Source organism: Lates calcarifer, linkage group LG15 (assembly GCF_001640805.2).
Source record: "Lates calcarifer isolate ASB-BC8 linkage group LG15, TLL_Latcal_v3, whole genome shotgun sequence".
In the NCBI taxonomy this organism is placed as follows: Eukaryota; Metazoa; Chordata; class Actinopteri; family Centropomidae; genus Lates; species Lates calcarifer.
In genome coordinates this window covers 11,336,564-11,353,548 of record NC_066847.1, presented here as the reverse complement: position 1 = coordinate 11,353,548, position 16,985 = coordinate 11,336,564, and the positions used below count along the sequence as shown (strand labels likewise).

Genomic DNA, 16,985 nt, shown 5'->3' with positions numbered 1-16,985 from the left:
GTCACTCACCTTTAATGGATGAAAACAAAACATTTTTCTTGATCCCTTGGCTTTCTGACCCCTTCAAAATCTCCCATGATCCACCACCTTGTTGCAACCCAGACTCTGAGAACCAGTTATATAGCCTACATGTCACAAAGTTCACCTCTCACCTGCTGGGTCTAATATACTTTGTAAAATCAGGCCTAAGAAAATGTCATGTAGCTATTATTTTTAAGATAAATGTAAAATCAAACAAAGGCCCACAGAGTTTGCATTTAGCCTTGATATGACAAATAACCTCACTGACCTTGTCTATTTGAACCCAACGTTCATGTGCAAACTGTTACTATCTGGGGCAAGCTCTTTTACAGTCTCTAGGTAGGTCAGACCTCATGTCATGTTGTACCATATGTCAGCCTTTTACCCCTCACATGATTGTTTTATAGTTCATGGGTCACAAGGATAGGAAGCCTATTCCCTCTGAAGAGAGCTGGGCTCTAGGAAGGGTGACTGCAACACAAATATCACTCAAAACCTGCAGATGCCAACATTTACAATACATGTTTGTATTAAAAATGGTCACACACTGAGTCAAGATTTATATACTGTAGCTATACATGGCACTGAATGATAAACACAAAACCAAAATTGTTCTTCAGGATGTAATTTGAAGTGTTTTCAGTGTTTCATCTCAAATGCAGTTGTTGGTTGATGGCTGTGAAGGGCAGTTACTAAATACATTTAAAAAAAATTACATTCACAGTGAGACACCTATGATGGCTTTGATTTGCTTGTCTTGTCCAATCAACTGTCCAAAACCCAAAGATATTTAAATTTACTGTCACATAAGAAAACCTGCAAATGCTTTAATTTAAGAAGCTGAGAATATATTTGGCATTTTAGCTTGAAAAATGATCGGTTACCATAACAGTTGCCAATGTCTGTCAATCGATTATTTGCTTAATTGACTTAGTTTGCAGCTCTAAATGTATGACATCAACAATGCTGCGTTTGCAAAGAGGGTCAAAGGTCAGAGCTGAGGGGGGCAAAGCATAACTCGTGTAAGAAACGGTACACAGCCGAGAAAAACTTATCATCCATGAAAACGTGAAATTACAGAAGGAGGGCTAAAAATTAGACAAAGAAGGGGATGGGGTGGGGGGATGGGGGTGGTAAAACTTCTCCCCGACCGGAAACAAAATGCGGATGTGTGTGTGTGCGTGTGTGTGTTTGTGTGTATGCGTGCGTGCGCGTCTCAGCCAAATGCTCTCTCATGTGCTTGGACGTCATCCGCGTCCCTCCCTCTCCGTTATCCCCTCACTCCTCCCTCTGTCTGCTCCTCTCAGTCCACTCTCCTGCAGGCCCGACCTCCGCCTCTGCCCGGCCTCACACCCAGACAGACCCCGCCGACTCACAAGGGGGAAAGAGATCAGCCGGGACACGACGAGGGAGAGAAAACAGATTTAACGTTTGTTGGGAGAGAAACAACCGGTCGCATTGCAGCATCTCACGTAGTCTCCCTATTGTAGCTACTTTTCTTGTTTTCCTCCCCGTTAATCTTTTTCCACAGAAGAAAACCAAAGCTTTTACTTAATGGGAAGATGTAAAAATCAGCCCGGACACTAAACTTGGACACAAACTGCGCCCTTCTGAGCACAGCCAGTGGGGCTGGGAACACTCAACAGCACCGTTAGGTTTTTTGGCTAGCTAGGAGGGACCCGGACGACTCTGAGGGAAAAGACCAAAAAAGAGACATTCTCCTCTCAGAAAGCCTCATTTTCCGCTTCACTACGGGGGGAAAACACCAAAGTAAGTACCGTTTCACTTTCATGTCGGCAAGTAGATGTTATTCGTTTATGTGCGCGTGAGTGTATTTGCGGCGCTCCGCATCCTCACTTCGCTCAGACGTCATTACGCATTCATGTCGGAGTCGGTTAATTAAATGTAACGGGCCCCGTTGGATTTTAACGGATGAAATAACAAAAACGCTCAAATGGCGTCGTAGGGTTGTTACCATTTGACAGCACGTTACTACCCGTTAACGTTTGTTGTCTGATATGAAGACATGAGGCCGGCCTGGCGCGTGGCTAGATGGTGGTGGGTCTCGCTCTAAAGTTTGCTAACTAGCAGCAGATTAAGCCACATTACCGGCGTTAAGTACACATGCTCAGGTCACACATACAACACTAGTACAGCTACAAACAGGGATACTCTTGGGAATACAATATGTAGACCTTTTAACATGATAATCTGATTTGTCTCAGTTTGGGACTCCTCCTCCTGGCATCATTGTTGTCTTCACCACTGGTGGGAAGTAACTGAGTACGTTTACTCAAATATTGTACTTGTACTTTGAGTATTCCGATTTTATGCCACTGTATATTTCCAAAATCAGAGTGAATTATTGTACTTTTTACTCTACTACACTTATTTGACTACTGTAGCTACCTACTGTACTAACAGGTCCATTATTAGCCTGATCATTTCTTAGGATATTTCCAGGAGAAAACAATGTAATTTGGTACTAATTACTGGGGAAATAAAGTTCTGTTTCTTTACTTAAAGCTTAGTTAGTTGTGTTGAGTCTATAAGCAGTTATTGATTTCCAGAAGAATATCCTTGAAAGGTCTCAGTTTATTCTCCATACAGGTCATGTTGAGTTTTACACTTGTCTGTTCAGCTGACCTGCTCAGCCCTGAGTAAAAGACTGTTATAAAAACAATCAATTATAATTGATTGGAAGTACTGTGAGTATACCAACTCAACACTGTCACAAGTTTTTATTACTACCATTTGTGATGAAGTCTTTCCATGAAAAAAAGTATTTGATAAGCTTATAAAATAACAACGTGTTGTTGACTATTAAAGAAGTATTTCCCAACCTTTTTAGCTTACAAAAAAGTTCTACTATCTCATGACCCGTCAGATTTATACTAACACTTTGGAGGGGCCTGAACAGTGAAATGCTGCTAATGCATCAATGCATCAGCATTAACAAAAATTTGATATAAAACATGGCTGTGTTGGTATTTTTGAATTATAAATCTGAACTCTTCTTCTGCCACTAGTCGTCACTTAGGTTTTTCTGCTACTCCCCCTTATCAAAGGGAGTAGCAAAGCTATAATGAACATCACAGTAACAGGAAACACCTGAAAAAAAAAATAGAGAATAACAATCTCATAAATTGAGATAAGGTAGCTGTAAACTCACTGACATGTAATTATCACAACCCGCTGAAAGTCCCTGCAAGAAGATTATGGGAATAATATTGCTGTTTTGTAAGGTTTTATTTGTAACCATTTGAGATTTGTGTATCCCACCATGAGCACACATTGGAACTCAAATTTAGATAAATCAACTACATGGTAATAGGCTGTAAATGCAAATATGTGTGTGTATGTAATGATAAAAGTGTTGTATTCAGGTGGTCAGACATCATCTTTATCTTTGTCTCTTAAAAGCCTAACTGTAGTGCTGAAACATATAATTGGTCAGTTGATCTAGGAAAAAAATATTCCCCAACAATCTTTTTTGATTAATTGATTAATCATTTAAGTCATTTACTATGATGATGATTTCCTCAGCCCTAGATTATACTATAGTTACTTACTGTCAGCAATTGTCCATTGGTAAGACTAACTGAAGAATTTATTTAGTATGCCTCTTGTTACTCACAAAACTGACAGTCTAGAAGAAACAAACACATCTTTTATATGATTTATTTTTGGTCCATTTCTCCCTAACCTGAGCAGAAAATACCTTCTGTCAATAATTACATCTTCTGCTTCTTTAGCTCTGTTCACTGAGTAATCAGTAATTTAGTTGAAAACAGGAATGTTGCCTTGACTTTCTTTGCACAGAGGTAGCTCAGTGTCAGTCTTTGATGATCATTACCCTGCAGAGTTTCCATTCAACAGAAGGAACAGGAGAAGGGAATCAGCATGACAATATTACCTTCACACCTCCTGAACAGGCCTATTCAAATCAGTATGCCAGCTGATTGAATCTCTCCATCAATAATTCATCAGGGTCACAGAAAGGTGTTAAAGTTGACCTTTGTGATCTCTATCTAAAACACAGAAGCCCCAGGGATGATTTGGCATTTTCTCCTACTTACAGTATGTCGTTCTCTGTAACCTCTCTGTTTTTGCCTAATCACCTGGATCTTGTACTTTGTTAAAAAGCACTCTGAGTTGTTTTCTGTCAACCCATGATCCCGAGGAACGTTGAAAATGTGAGGGATGCGTATGACTCACCCTCAAAACCGTCTGGCTCAAAATGTCCAAGGCATGACCTGAGTTACAGCTAATCAGCCCTGTGCAGAAAGCATGCCAGCCTCGTGAACCACCACCTCTTCCCACAATATGTTCATTAAGAATGTCATTTTTTTACTGTGATATATAAACTGTGGCTGTATGTTGGACCACAAGAAGTGAAGGATGTCAGTATAGAAGGTTGACACACGTAATACCTACCATCTACTTTGGGCTACAGCTTGACTGATATTCATTTTTGCCACAGCTGCTACTTAGTTGGTTTTGTGTTTCCATCATTTTACTCTTGTCAGCGCAAAAAAACGTTAAAAAAGCATTTAAACTAGGGCTGCAGCTAGTGATTATTGTCCGTAACAATTAGACACCCAAGCATTTTTCTCAATTAATTGTTTGGTTCATAAAAGGTCAGAAAATAGTGAAACTGATTACATATTCTAATGGCTTGTCTTGCTCAGTGTAACCAACAGTCCAGTACTCCAAGACACTACATGACAAAGATCAGCAACTAAATCCTAAAATATGAGAAGCTGGGACCTGGTAAAATTAAACTTTTTAGCTTGAAAATGACTCAAACAATAATCAAGGTAGTTTTTTTCTCAATAGACTAATTGATTCAGCTCTCACCTGTACGTTCTACAAGTTAATGCACCAAAGGTGTTTACCTAGAAAGGAAAGATGATGTGCTTCAGTATTTTAGAGGCAACACTACTACAGTTCAGTATCAGATTTGTCAGTGAGATGTTCTTTCATAGTCATTGTAGGTTAGGTTATACAATCTTTTCTGTTTTTAGTGAAGCTTTTGTCCGGGGACTCCTTTATCATATCAGCAGGGCACAGCATGGCTGAGTGGTATATACTATATGGAAGTAGTACTGAGTGTCACTATTCCCAGCCCCGCAATACACTCATACTCAATATGCCAGGTGGAGAAGGTATCATTTTAAGCTCTTTGATACCTGCACCAGTGTCATAATTGAGTTCCAAAACGAGAACAAAAAAAAAAGTAAAACAATAATTTAATTCAGGACTTAATCTAATCTGAGAATAAGTAAACAAGGCTAAGAATCTGACAAGAACGTCCAGTATCTGACAATTCTTTACTCAGTGTCCAAAAAGTACTGACGTCAGCTCTGCACAATGCTGTACTGTAAACGTAACATAATGAGTTACAGTAGCATTCAAGGCCGTGACTTGATTTAGAGCTGACGACTTATCTGACTGACTCTGCTCCATTTTGACCTGGTCTTGTGACCTTTTGTCAATGTGCCACTCTGTCTTTGACTTATCAAACACTCAAACCTGCAAACTCAGCTCTGACCTCTCATGTCTTGTAGTCCACAGTATGCTCTGTCTGAACTGTCTGATCTCCCTGTGTCTGCCTCCTGATATTTTTTCTAAAGGTTGTGGTTTGAATGACTCAGCTGTCAGTGAGCAACTTAAGTATGGATGGATGTGAGTAAATGGGTAGTTGTACATACATAGATGGTATGTTATGAATGACTCACAGTCAGAGAACATTGCTACTGTCTCATGACTTCTGTTCCTCTAGTTGACTCAGTCTCCTATCATTCAGATAAACAAAGTATGGGTGACTGTAAAACTCCATAAGATGTTATTCAACCATGGAGAGTGAATGGGAAAGCTGGAGCTTCCCCTCGGTACGGTGGCAGTATGTTTACATTCTCCAAATATTCCTGGACTCTGTACCAGGTTCCAGTCTGGTCTGTTAAGGTTTTCCTCATGTGGTTGTTCCCCTTTTCCTTTATGTTTCAGAAACTACATTTTAAGTTTGTAAACTCAGGATTTAGGCAGAGCTGAGAAGAAACAGTAACAGCTGAGGCTGCACTCTGCCAGCCAGGAGCTTGATTTCTGTTTACAATGACCACATCCTTGTAATGTATATCGATAGTGAGGAAGGGAGAAAAAGTCAGAGAGTCAGAGAGAGTCAGAGAACTTCCTTTCTCCCTCCCCTGCCAGGGGCATCCTTTATTTTTATTGGACCTTTGAAATGGTCAGAGTATGGTCATATGATCATGTGGGCCAATGGAATGTAGTGTTAGGAAAGCTGTGGGGGGAAAAGTGCTTTAACATGCTGAATTCACTGGATGATCTCAACAAATAACCCTGAAAATATCCTCTGGGATCCTAAAATTTCCTCCTCACACAGCACACTGTAGCAGCAGTGTGAAATATAATGAATTTGCCCTTGATTAGATGCAGGTTTTTTTCTCCTGTGTTGTTTTTGGGTGTGTGCATATTTGTATTTGGGAATGTGTGTGTGATTATCCTATATTGAGCCTAATTATACGCTTATTAACAGTTTATAGTCGGTTGCTATAATGGGAAATCTTTTATTAGACAGCAAAGTCAACGCAGACTACCTGTCTACATTCCTCACCACTTCTGCCCTTTGAACCATCTTTATTTGTGCCCAGATGCTGATTTTGTTATCTGTTTTTGGTTAGATTACGCGGCTTCTTTATGGAGCCATATACGCAAACACGGACATGCTGTTCAGCAGAGCTCACAAGATCTGGCTGGACACTACGAGGAGAAGTGAGATGTAGTGCTACTGAAGTGGAAGAGCTGGCAAAATGACTGGGAAAAATATGTCACCCTTCCCATCCACCACCACCTGTGCTGAGAGGGGAGAAAGAGTGAGGGAGAGAAAGAGAGAAAGGCCCAATGCTCGGCCAGCCGTGCTGTTGCAACAGGAAACAAGGGCCATGACTAACATGACATGATGTGGAAAATAACTGACACACTCAACCATGACACCCTCCCATGGATGGTGTCAGAGGCTACAGCTAGCAGCAGTATGTTTTACCTTTAGGGCTGACCTAATGAAGGGTGGCCCACCAGTGTCAAACGTCAAGAGCTGGTCTGAATTAGAACTTGACACGTTTTATGGCATAGATGAGGACATCGACTACTAAGGCTGCATATCAAACTTCAATACAAAACATGTTGGTAAAACTGAGTATTGAAAAGTACCAAGTACTAAAAGCTGTAATGGAATATCTGGTCAGATGGATGTTTAGAGAATGTTAATGCATGAAACTGGGTCTAATTAAGTCACTTTTATGATACTCTCTTCCACTATTTTTCTCACCTTTGGTACTGAAACGCAGGCACTGTATTGGCACTATTATCAAAAACTCTCAAATGATACCCAGTTCTAGACATAAATGAGGACTTTGTGTTGTAGTCTCACTACTCCCTGCTTCTCTTCAGAAGAACCTTTATCAGTACATTATTCCCTAAACATAATTTAAGCAGTATATTAAAGACAGTCAAGAGAGGAGGAGTATTACACATGGCTCTAGCTCTCTGGGCCAAAGAGGGAATCCTTCTTGATTACTGGCGGGGAGCAGCAGGGTGGGGATGGGAGTGGGAGTGAAGCGGTTACATAGCTTTGGCATTTACAGCTGCACGGGGCGGGAGGGGAGTTACTGTAGATCTGAAAGGGGACTCCAGAGATGAGAGTGTGTATGGGGGGGGTTGCCCCAACGGCTTTGCACATATGGATGAATCATGACTCACTTCCTTCAGAGGCTCCCTCCTTTCCTCCTCACCACCACCACCAAGCTTCCCTGTTACTCTCCTTTTCTGCCACTCCTAGAACTTAGCAGCAGAAATATTCATCTGTACACTCTCTTTAGTCAAAACCAACTCTCACAGCTGCTGTCAACTGTTGAGGGGAGTGCTGGTGTTGAAAGCATGAAGAAAAAGATTTGCTCAGTTGTTGGTCTGATTTCTCCTCCCTCACGTGGGCCTCCTGAGCTCCCTGTATGCTGCATGTGTTCTGCTATATGCATTAGGAAAAACCTACAGGCAGACTTCCAATAACAGGGAAACGTTAGTACCATCATCTAATTCTCTTAATTACATGCTAGCAAACATTCCTAATCACAGATGTCTTCCCATATACATAGCCAGGCCTGTAAAGCAGATGTCTTTAAAGTTGGCCCCTAAAGACTGCTTGTGCATTCAGATTTTAGGAGGAACCATGTACAAATTTTTAGTTTTTTTAGGGTGTGGATTCTTCCTCTTCATCATGTGTGTCTTAGGTTTTGAGTCTGAAGCTTTACAGCCTAATAAACTGATAAAACGGGTGCTGACTGCCTGTGTGTCCTGTGTTGCAGGATGCTCTCGGAGCTGAGTGAGTGGTTCTGGCAGGAGCGGCTGTGGTTTCCGGAGGGCCTGGGCTGGGCTGACCTGGAGGATCGGGATGGACGAGTATACGCCAAAGCCCGCGACTTGTGGGTGGCACTGCCCATCGCGCTCGTATTCCTCATTATTCGTCAGATCTTTGAGAGGTCAGTCCATTTGTCACAGTTTTACCCAGTATCTCTGCTCCTTGTCTGCGTCTTTGGTTATTAATTCAAACATTTGCTTCCTCTATATTTACACGTATTTCCCTGTCATTCTGTCCAGTCTTTTATCCTCGTCTGCTACTTTCACTTCATTTTTTTCTCCTTCAGTCTGGCCATCGGTCATCTCCTCCTGACCTCTAATTCGATTATTTTACTTGAGAATGCAGTTTTTATCTTTTGCTTTTTTTCTCAGCACTTATTTAATTCTCCTTACACAGTTCCCTCTTCAGTAAGGGTTCTCTCTCCCAAGTTACTTATATTATAACCCACACAAGTGCAGTGTTCCTGTTTCCAGAAGCTAATCTTTTGGAAATCAGACAGCTGCTGCAGAGTCCACCTATGATATTTTGCTAATAGCCCTCTTCCTCATCATTGTTTTTATTCCTACCTCCCATCCAGCTATAGAGTGGCAAATTATAAAGCGAGCCAACTTTAGTTAGATGACAAACAACAGTACAAATAACACTATTTAAAGGCACTTTATTCTGGCAAACATGCAGCATGTGGCAGCAAAGCCTTTATCATGACTTACTCAAAGTCTTTTTTGCATTAAACCCTATCAACATACTCATTTACATTAGCCTAACTATGATGGCCATAGTAAAATTTTATTGACTAGTTTGATGTGAACTTAATTTTTGTCAAATTTGGGTGTGTCATTTCCCACAACATAAAAGTGTTTGTGTGGTTTTTACACATCACTGCATCCACAGTTTCTCACTGTTTCTACCCTCTCTCTTCATTTGATCTTTCTGTGTGTCAACAACCTCTTTATAATTACAGGACAGTGGCTACGCCCCTGGCCTCTCTACTCGGGGTGAAAGAGACAGTACGGCTCAAAGTCCCTCACAACCCCACACTGGAGTCATACTACTGTAACATTACCAAAAACCCTACACAGGTAAATGTTCATATATGCACACACACTCTTTAAAAAAAAAGACGGAGCACCATACTAAGTGTGCTGTCAGGGAATTAAATACTCAAATCTGACCTGTCTATGTTGTTCACAGAGTTCAATAGCAAGTCTCTGCAAGCAGACTGGCCACTCAGAAAGACAAGTGCAGCGATGGTTCAGGAGACGGAGGAACCAGGACAGACCGAGTTTGCTCAAAAAATTTCGAGAAGCCAGGTAAAGAAACACACAAACACACACTCTTTCTGTCTTATAAATATATATACTGTATATATACTGTAAGCTATAAATCAGGCTGAAACAGCTGCCCATCCTTGCATTCCTCTGGCTATATGAGCACATTTCTGAGGGCAAAAGTAACCCTCTATTTTTAACATGAACTCGTTACAATGCCACTCTGCTGCTGCCATGCCTGTAGCCCCAACTCTTCATACACATACACACACAAATCCAAGCATCCACATACTGATTAGCACAGAGCCTTGGCAACAGGGGCTCTGTCACCACTGACAGTTATTTTTATGAGTGAGCAGTTACTGTAACAGAAGCAGAGTTAAAACAACACAATAACCTGATAAGACAATGTTGCTGAAGTTAAGCTCAGCTGGCAGGATTCACACTGCTGCAACAGCAGACACTTAAATATACAGCACAGTAAAAGACAGGCATACCTATAACAGCTGCAGATAGCATGGTACTCTGAGCATGACCAGGCCTGACACACAGGCAGATATGTAGTGATATGCATACAGACGAAAACATTCACAGATGAGTTGTTAATGCATTATTCCATATCATGTGTCATGTTCTATGTATATCTCCTCTTTGGTCATGTGACTGTCATTACCAGTCATTCATTAGCTTCACTGTCATTGTCATTGTTCATGTTAAGATCCATGTCAGCTCTTTATGTCACTTAAAGGATCAGTTCACTCAAACTACAGAAGACACAGACTTCACAGGTTTTATTGGAATTACTTTGAACTGGAGACATTATTGAGCAGCTTTTTTCTAATTATCAATTGCAAAGGGTGACAGGAATACTGTTTTGCCATTTTTTTACTTTTTACAAATTTTTTTATTGCTGTGACTAGAGCTGAAATGATGTTGATCAACAGACTTTTATTTGACAATGCAAACCCTAGTCTAAGCTTCTCTCTCATGAGGATCCCCTGCCTTTCTGTGTCTAATGTGATAGTAAACAGAATATCCTTTAGTTCTGAACAAAACAAGCAATTTAAATGCCACCCTGGACTTTGGGAAATTGTGAATCTTGATTCCAAACTGTTTTCTGACTCGTGGTAGTTAAATCACCAATCCTAGCTCTGAGATAGATATTTAATAAAGTGAGTAAGTTAAGCCAGAATTATCTGCGGGGCTAGATACCACTAGATATAAGTGAAAATAAGTTTCTTGTAGTTAGGTGAACTGTCCCTTTAATCTGCAAGAAGACAGTAATTCAAAGTTGTGCGTGAAAAGCCATATTTAAGCAGTTTTATAGTGGACTAACATTCAGCATATCATGTGCGTGTGTGAAGATGTGCTTGTGACTGCATGTTTATCACTGTCCGGTTATGGTGTGTCTTTCACTGCGTGTGTTACGACATTTCTCCTCTGAATCAATCTATTGTTTGTCTCCGTCCCTTATTTTCCGCCACTGGTGTGTATTTCTCACACTGTAGCTGTCTCTTCTGCCTCTCTGTGTGTCCGCCCTTCTCCTCTGTCTGTCTCTGCTGCTGTGTTCTTCACCTGTATTTGAGGCTGCAGTGGGAACGACCCCCTCACTGTATCTGTTACAGGATATTAACAGGGAGGATATGGTCTGACAGCTCTCGTTGTGTGTGTGTGTGTGTGTGCGTGTGCGTGCGCGCGTGTGCCTGTGTGTGTCCTGATTTGACATTCTCAGCGTAGTTCACCAGATTTTTCCAGGCCATTCACTCAGCCTGGCGTTTCTTTCCAATGTGCATTCCTGTGTTTGTGACTGTGTGCGCACGTGTTGTGTGATGTGTTTATTTGTCTTCTGGTAGAAAATGTGTCTATTGTCTTTTTCCTCATTGACTGAATAGAGAGTGTGTTTGTATGTGTGTGTGTTCTCTTGCAGTTGGAGATTTACCTTTTACCTTCTTGCTTTCATTGCTGGCCTGGCCGCCCTCATCGATGTGAGTACTGCCATGTTAACCTCAACCCCTCCTCTTCCTCCTCCTCCTCCTCCTCCTCCTCCACCACCTCCTCCTCCTTTCGTCTCTGTATGTTCACATCCTCATTCGTCACCTGCCCTGTCATCATAACTTGGCAGTGTCCGTGGTCTTTTTTTTGCTGTGATAACCTCACCTTTCTCACTGTCAGAGGAGCAGCATCGACCCATTGCCATGCTGAGTCAGTTGACATAAATACATCTGCCGAGCTCTGCTGTCTCACTCACGTCTCATCTCTCCTTCTAGAAACCTTGGCTGTATGACCTGAAGGAGATGTGGCAGGGCTTTCCTGTGTTGGTACGTGTCTGGGATGGCTATTCACACTAAAACAACAAGAGTATCTGCAGGTCTTGAAATAGCAATGAATTCAGTTCCCCAATAAAAACGCCTCAGAAGGTATCAGAAAGTCTGAAATTTGCAATGAGACTGATGGATTGTACACAGAGGAGGCTGTTAAATCCACTCTTGTGAAGTTTAAGTCAGCACCATCAGACCTATATCAAACTCTGTGACTACTGACAGCGACAGCAGCATGGAGGCTCGTTGACTCATAGTATGCAAGTTTTGAGCATTTAGCACAAATTTAAGTTGATTAATTATTTTGTAATTGGTTAATCCATCCATCAGTTTTCTGCCACCTACCTGGATCCAGGTCATGTTAAGCAAAGAACTAGGAATTAGTAATTGTAGGCCTGAAGAAGGTATTAAATTGGATTCTACTGTATGTTTTACTAGAAGAGGTCTTTAAAAGGTCTTAAATTTAATTCAGTGAACACTACATAAATCACAAGACACCCTCCTAATACAGAGTTCTCAATAGAGCTGAAATGATCAGTGAATTAATTCAGACAATTGTTCATGATCTAAGTCATTTTTAAGCTAATGCCAAGAAAAGAAAAGTTTCCAGCCTTTCCGATGTAAACATGTTGCTTTTGCTTGTCTGCCTTCTGTGATAATCAACGGAATATATGTGGGTTTCAGACTCTTAGCTGTACAAAACAAGCAAATTGAATGTGTCAACTTGGGCTTTAAGAGCTTTTATAGACCAAATAATAAATCGATTAAAATCAAGAGAATAAATGAAAGATTAATCAATAATTAAAATAGTGGTTAGTAGTAGACCCAGTTTCCAAACATAGATGTGTGCAGATTGATTTTGAAATTAAAGATCTGTTTCCTCTCCTACAGACTCTCCTGCCATCTCAGTATTGGTACTACATGATTGAGCTGGGTTTCTACGGCTCTCTGCTGTTCAGTGTGGCTTCTGATGTCAAGCGCAAAGTGAGTGGATTTGACTTGCATTGCAACAGAGGGAAAAGTAAATGAAACGCTTGATCTCTGATTGAGAGTTTTTGATTACATCATGGTCACCTGTGCACAAGAGGAAGACAGTCTGTTCTTACTATCTGATCAGTTTGACATCTGGCATGGACTGTGGGTGGACATTAGACTGTTGTTACACGTGTGTTTGTGTGTGTGAGTGTTTGGACTTTGCTCAGACTGGGTCAGCTGAGTGCAGTGAGGACAATCTTTCCAAAGAGGCACTGGGTGTTCCTCCAACACAATATTTTAACCTAGATACCTCTTAAGAAGGATTTACCGCCATGTACAGAGACCCACTTAAGAAATGCAACACACAGATAGGTATTCCTAACAATTTCCCTTCCCCAGCATAATACATGTCCTTCCACCATGTTTCCTTCTCTTTAGGACTTCAAGGAGCAGATTGTTCACCACGTAGCGACCATCCTCCTCATCAGCTTCTCCTGGTGTGTTAATTACATCCGTGCTGGAACTCTCATCATGCTGGTGCATGACTCCTCGGATTACCTCCTCGAGGTAAACGTCTCCAAAGAGTCACAGCAGTAGTTTGTATTCATAGTCTTGATTACTACACTATTACACAAACAAACAGGTGCCTACAGTCACAACCAGTGAGTGACACATATTAACTGTAGAAGCTGTTATACAATTACAGTATACAAATAAAGCCATTATGAATATTCACCATAACATTTTTTTATGTTAGATGTCAGATTCTTTATATGCTACAACTCAACTAAGAGTTAAGTTTTGTTGATACTTGTGATACACTACCATCTAGTGGAGGAAGCTAAAACTACAATTTTCATTACTCAAACAAATTTATTATCAATTTGTGTGCAATTTTCTTTTAAATAAAAAATATTTTTCTTCCTTCTTCTCCTGCTGACAGTCTGCAAAGATGTTCAACTATGCTGGGTGGCGAAATGCCTGTAACTACATCTTCATTGTATTTGCTGCAATCTTTATCGTCACCCGTCTGGTCATCTTCCCCTTCTGGTACACGCACATTTTAAATGTTTTATTGTAATGTACCGCTGGATGTTTCTCTTGTGCATGCTACCCAGTTGGCTCGTCTTCAACCCTTACCTTCTCTGCTGCAGGATTATTTACTGTACATGGGTTTACCCAGTGACTATCTACGAACCCTTCTTTGGCTACTACTTCTTCAATGGACTTTTGATGATTCTGCAGTGTCTACATATCTTCTGGGCTGTCCTCATCATACGCATAGCAGTCCGCTTCCTCACCAACAATGTAAGCAAGCAAAGAAATCTACATGAAAAGCTCATGATTCAGATGAAATACTGAAAGAAGCTAAAAAAAAAAAGAAATTAGAAATTAGACAAATTGAAGTTTCAGTAAAAGTATAAACACTGAATGAAGCTGAAATGAGAGGTGTCAGTTCAAGTGGACTTCCTGAAGTAAAGTTAGTGTCAGTTCAAGGGTGTGAACTGAAAACCTAAGTGCAAGTGGTGAAATCAGCTGGAGTAAACTGTGTTTGTACCCTGGAAGTTGCTGAGCTGAGGAGTTAATGTAATAAAAAATAGAAATATTGATTAGAACTGCTTGAAAGAATAAAAGATAAAAGCAGTAGAACTAAAATATTAAACAGATGAAGTGTAAAATAGCCAAAAGTAAAGATATGTGCAACATCAGAATATATCTCACATAGGTAAGGAAAGAACGAAGGAACTATAGGAGTGAATTCATGTCATCATAAAAACCTTTTACACACAGCCAGCTGTGCACACACACACACACATATTCATACATGCAGCTGGACAGTTTATTCTGAAACTGACCAGAGCTCCAGTACAGTCTGAGTGGAAGATCTCCTTGATTTATGATGTTTCTAAACGGCCCCTTTTCCTCACCCCCTCTCTCTCCTTTTTTTCCAGGAAAAAGTGGATGATGAAAGGAGTGACAAAGATGAAACAGATGAATCAGAAGAAGAAGAGGAAGAGAAGGTGGAAGATAAGAAGGACATAAAGAAAAATGGACCAGTGCTGAATGGTCACACAGTCCACAACAACAACCACAGCAAGACAGAGTGAAAGCAAACAAGTGTCAGGATGTAGGAATGTGAGAAGGACTCATATCCCTCGGTGGGGGAGCAGGAGGGAGGGATGAAAAGAAAGAGAAAGAAGAAGAGAGGGAGGCAAGTCATTCTCGAAAAACCGAGAACAGCAGATATCCCGAGGAGATTTGACACTGTTACTTTTGCATGACACAAAAACACACTCACACATTCATTCGTACTTTTAGAGGGCACAGAGATCCAGCAGATGATATACACTACATTAAGTGGCAGGGCCTTTTTTTCCTGCTTTGTCATCAGAGAAAAATGTATCATTGTCAGTGTGAGATGTCAGTCACAAAATTTCAAAGACGCAGGGGAGAAAATGGAGAGGAGAAGTGTGGAGAAGACACAGGAGCGCAGTGATGCTGCTTCTGCTTTAGCTTTCTTGTTCTAACTGTGTGCCTTAGAGCCAGCTAATTGCTGTTCAATGCCATTTTATAGCTTTTATGCTTTAATCTTGAGTTGCTTTATTCGTTGTACTTTTTGCGTTTTCTACTAAAAAGAACAAAAGAATGAAAGTTTTATGAAAGTGAAACAGTAGGGCATTTATTTCCCTAATTTTTGTCTATGCAATTACGTGTTTGATCAGCTATTGCGACGTCTTTGCACAAACATTAACTTTGTCTCTTATATAATGTAATAATTTGCAGCTGGACTGTGTGCCTCTGCTCTCCAATGCGGCCTGTGCCATTTACAAAGTAATCTAACTCGTAAGGTGAAAGGAATACATATGGTCTCAGTTTTTGTAGATTTTTATTTTAATTCCAGTTCAGTTTTGAATCCAGCATACTGCTTCCAAAAGAAGATGTCTGAACTGCAGAGGTTATCATTCTCATTCTTTGCTGTTTGAGTCAGTAATACCCAGAAATGAGTGTTCAGCATAAGCAATTCAGTAGAAATCACAGCTTCCTGCTAGTTGTGACTGAGCTGAATGTTTTTTTTTCCTCTGGTTTTTTGGCTGAAGCAGTTTGATCTAGTTGAGTCTTGACTCACACTGAAAATGCTACCGACCGAAAACCAATGACTCTCCATATAATCATTGCGAAAGTGGGCTGCTTTGTTGAAACACAGGAGTTTTACTGAGGCAGACAGATTAACCTTTTCCAGATTTGACAAATATTGGCTAGCTTTCTTCAATCCACTGCCTAGTAGCCTGGGTTTTATTCATCAACCTGGGTGAGAATTTAAGTGTTGATCTAAGTGAATGATTTTAGGTATGATTCTGTGTATGACACAGGTTTACAGGTATGTTCTCTTATGATTTTTTTAAATGGAAATCTGATTTTTAGGAGTTAATTGTTTCAGTTTTGAGACTTTGGAGGAATTCATGAAACAATAAGTGTTGCAGTTTTGTTCTTATGCTTTAAAGTTCTTTGTATGTCAAGTGCCTTATCTGTAATGTATGGGAAGCTCTCTCTCCTGTCTTCATGTCCTCTCCTTTTCTTTCCTGTCTCCACCTCACCTCTCAGATTCATCTGAAAGATTAGAACATCCTCCCTCCCCACCATCTCATTCATCAATCACTCTCCTTCATAAATTACCCTCCCTTCAACCTCACCCTCATTCCACCAACACCTTCCTTAATACTAACCCAGACCAACCAGCAACCTCTCTCCCCCAGTGATACAGAAGAAACAGCTGTGTCCTAATTACAGTGTTATTTTTTTGTATTTTTTGTTTAATGATGCCTAAGTATTGTTATTAATAATAAAAGCAAAGATCATGAATCACAATGACAACACTGTGAATTTGTTTTCATTTCTTTATGTCATGTCACCACATACAGTAAATCCTTTAACTGTGTAAATTACAACATGATTTTGTCCCTTGAGACC

General features: G+C 40.5%; 1 protein-coding gene across 1 annotated transcript; it reads left to right on the top strand.

Annotated features, from left to right (window-relative positions):
* Positions 1-1,311: 1,311 nt before the first annotated feature.
* cers2b (ceramide synthase 2b) lies at positions 1,312-16,889 on the top strand. Its single transcript, XM_018680426.2, has 11 exons — positions 1,312-1,791; positions 8,403-8,576; positions 9,417-9,534; positions 9,647-9,765; positions 11,651-11,708; positions 11,991-12,041; positions 12,933-13,025; positions 13,455-13,583; positions 13,960-14,066; positions 14,171-14,324; positions 14,969-16,889. The coding sequence occupies exons 2-11, from the start codon at positions 8,404-8,406 to the stop codon at positions 15,122-15,124; spliced, it is 1,158 nt and encodes a 385-aa protein (XP_018535942.1). The 5' UTR covers positions 1,312-1,791; position 8,403; the 3' UTR covers positions 15,125-16,889.
* The last annotated feature ends 96 nt before the right edge of the window (positions 16,890-16,985 follow it).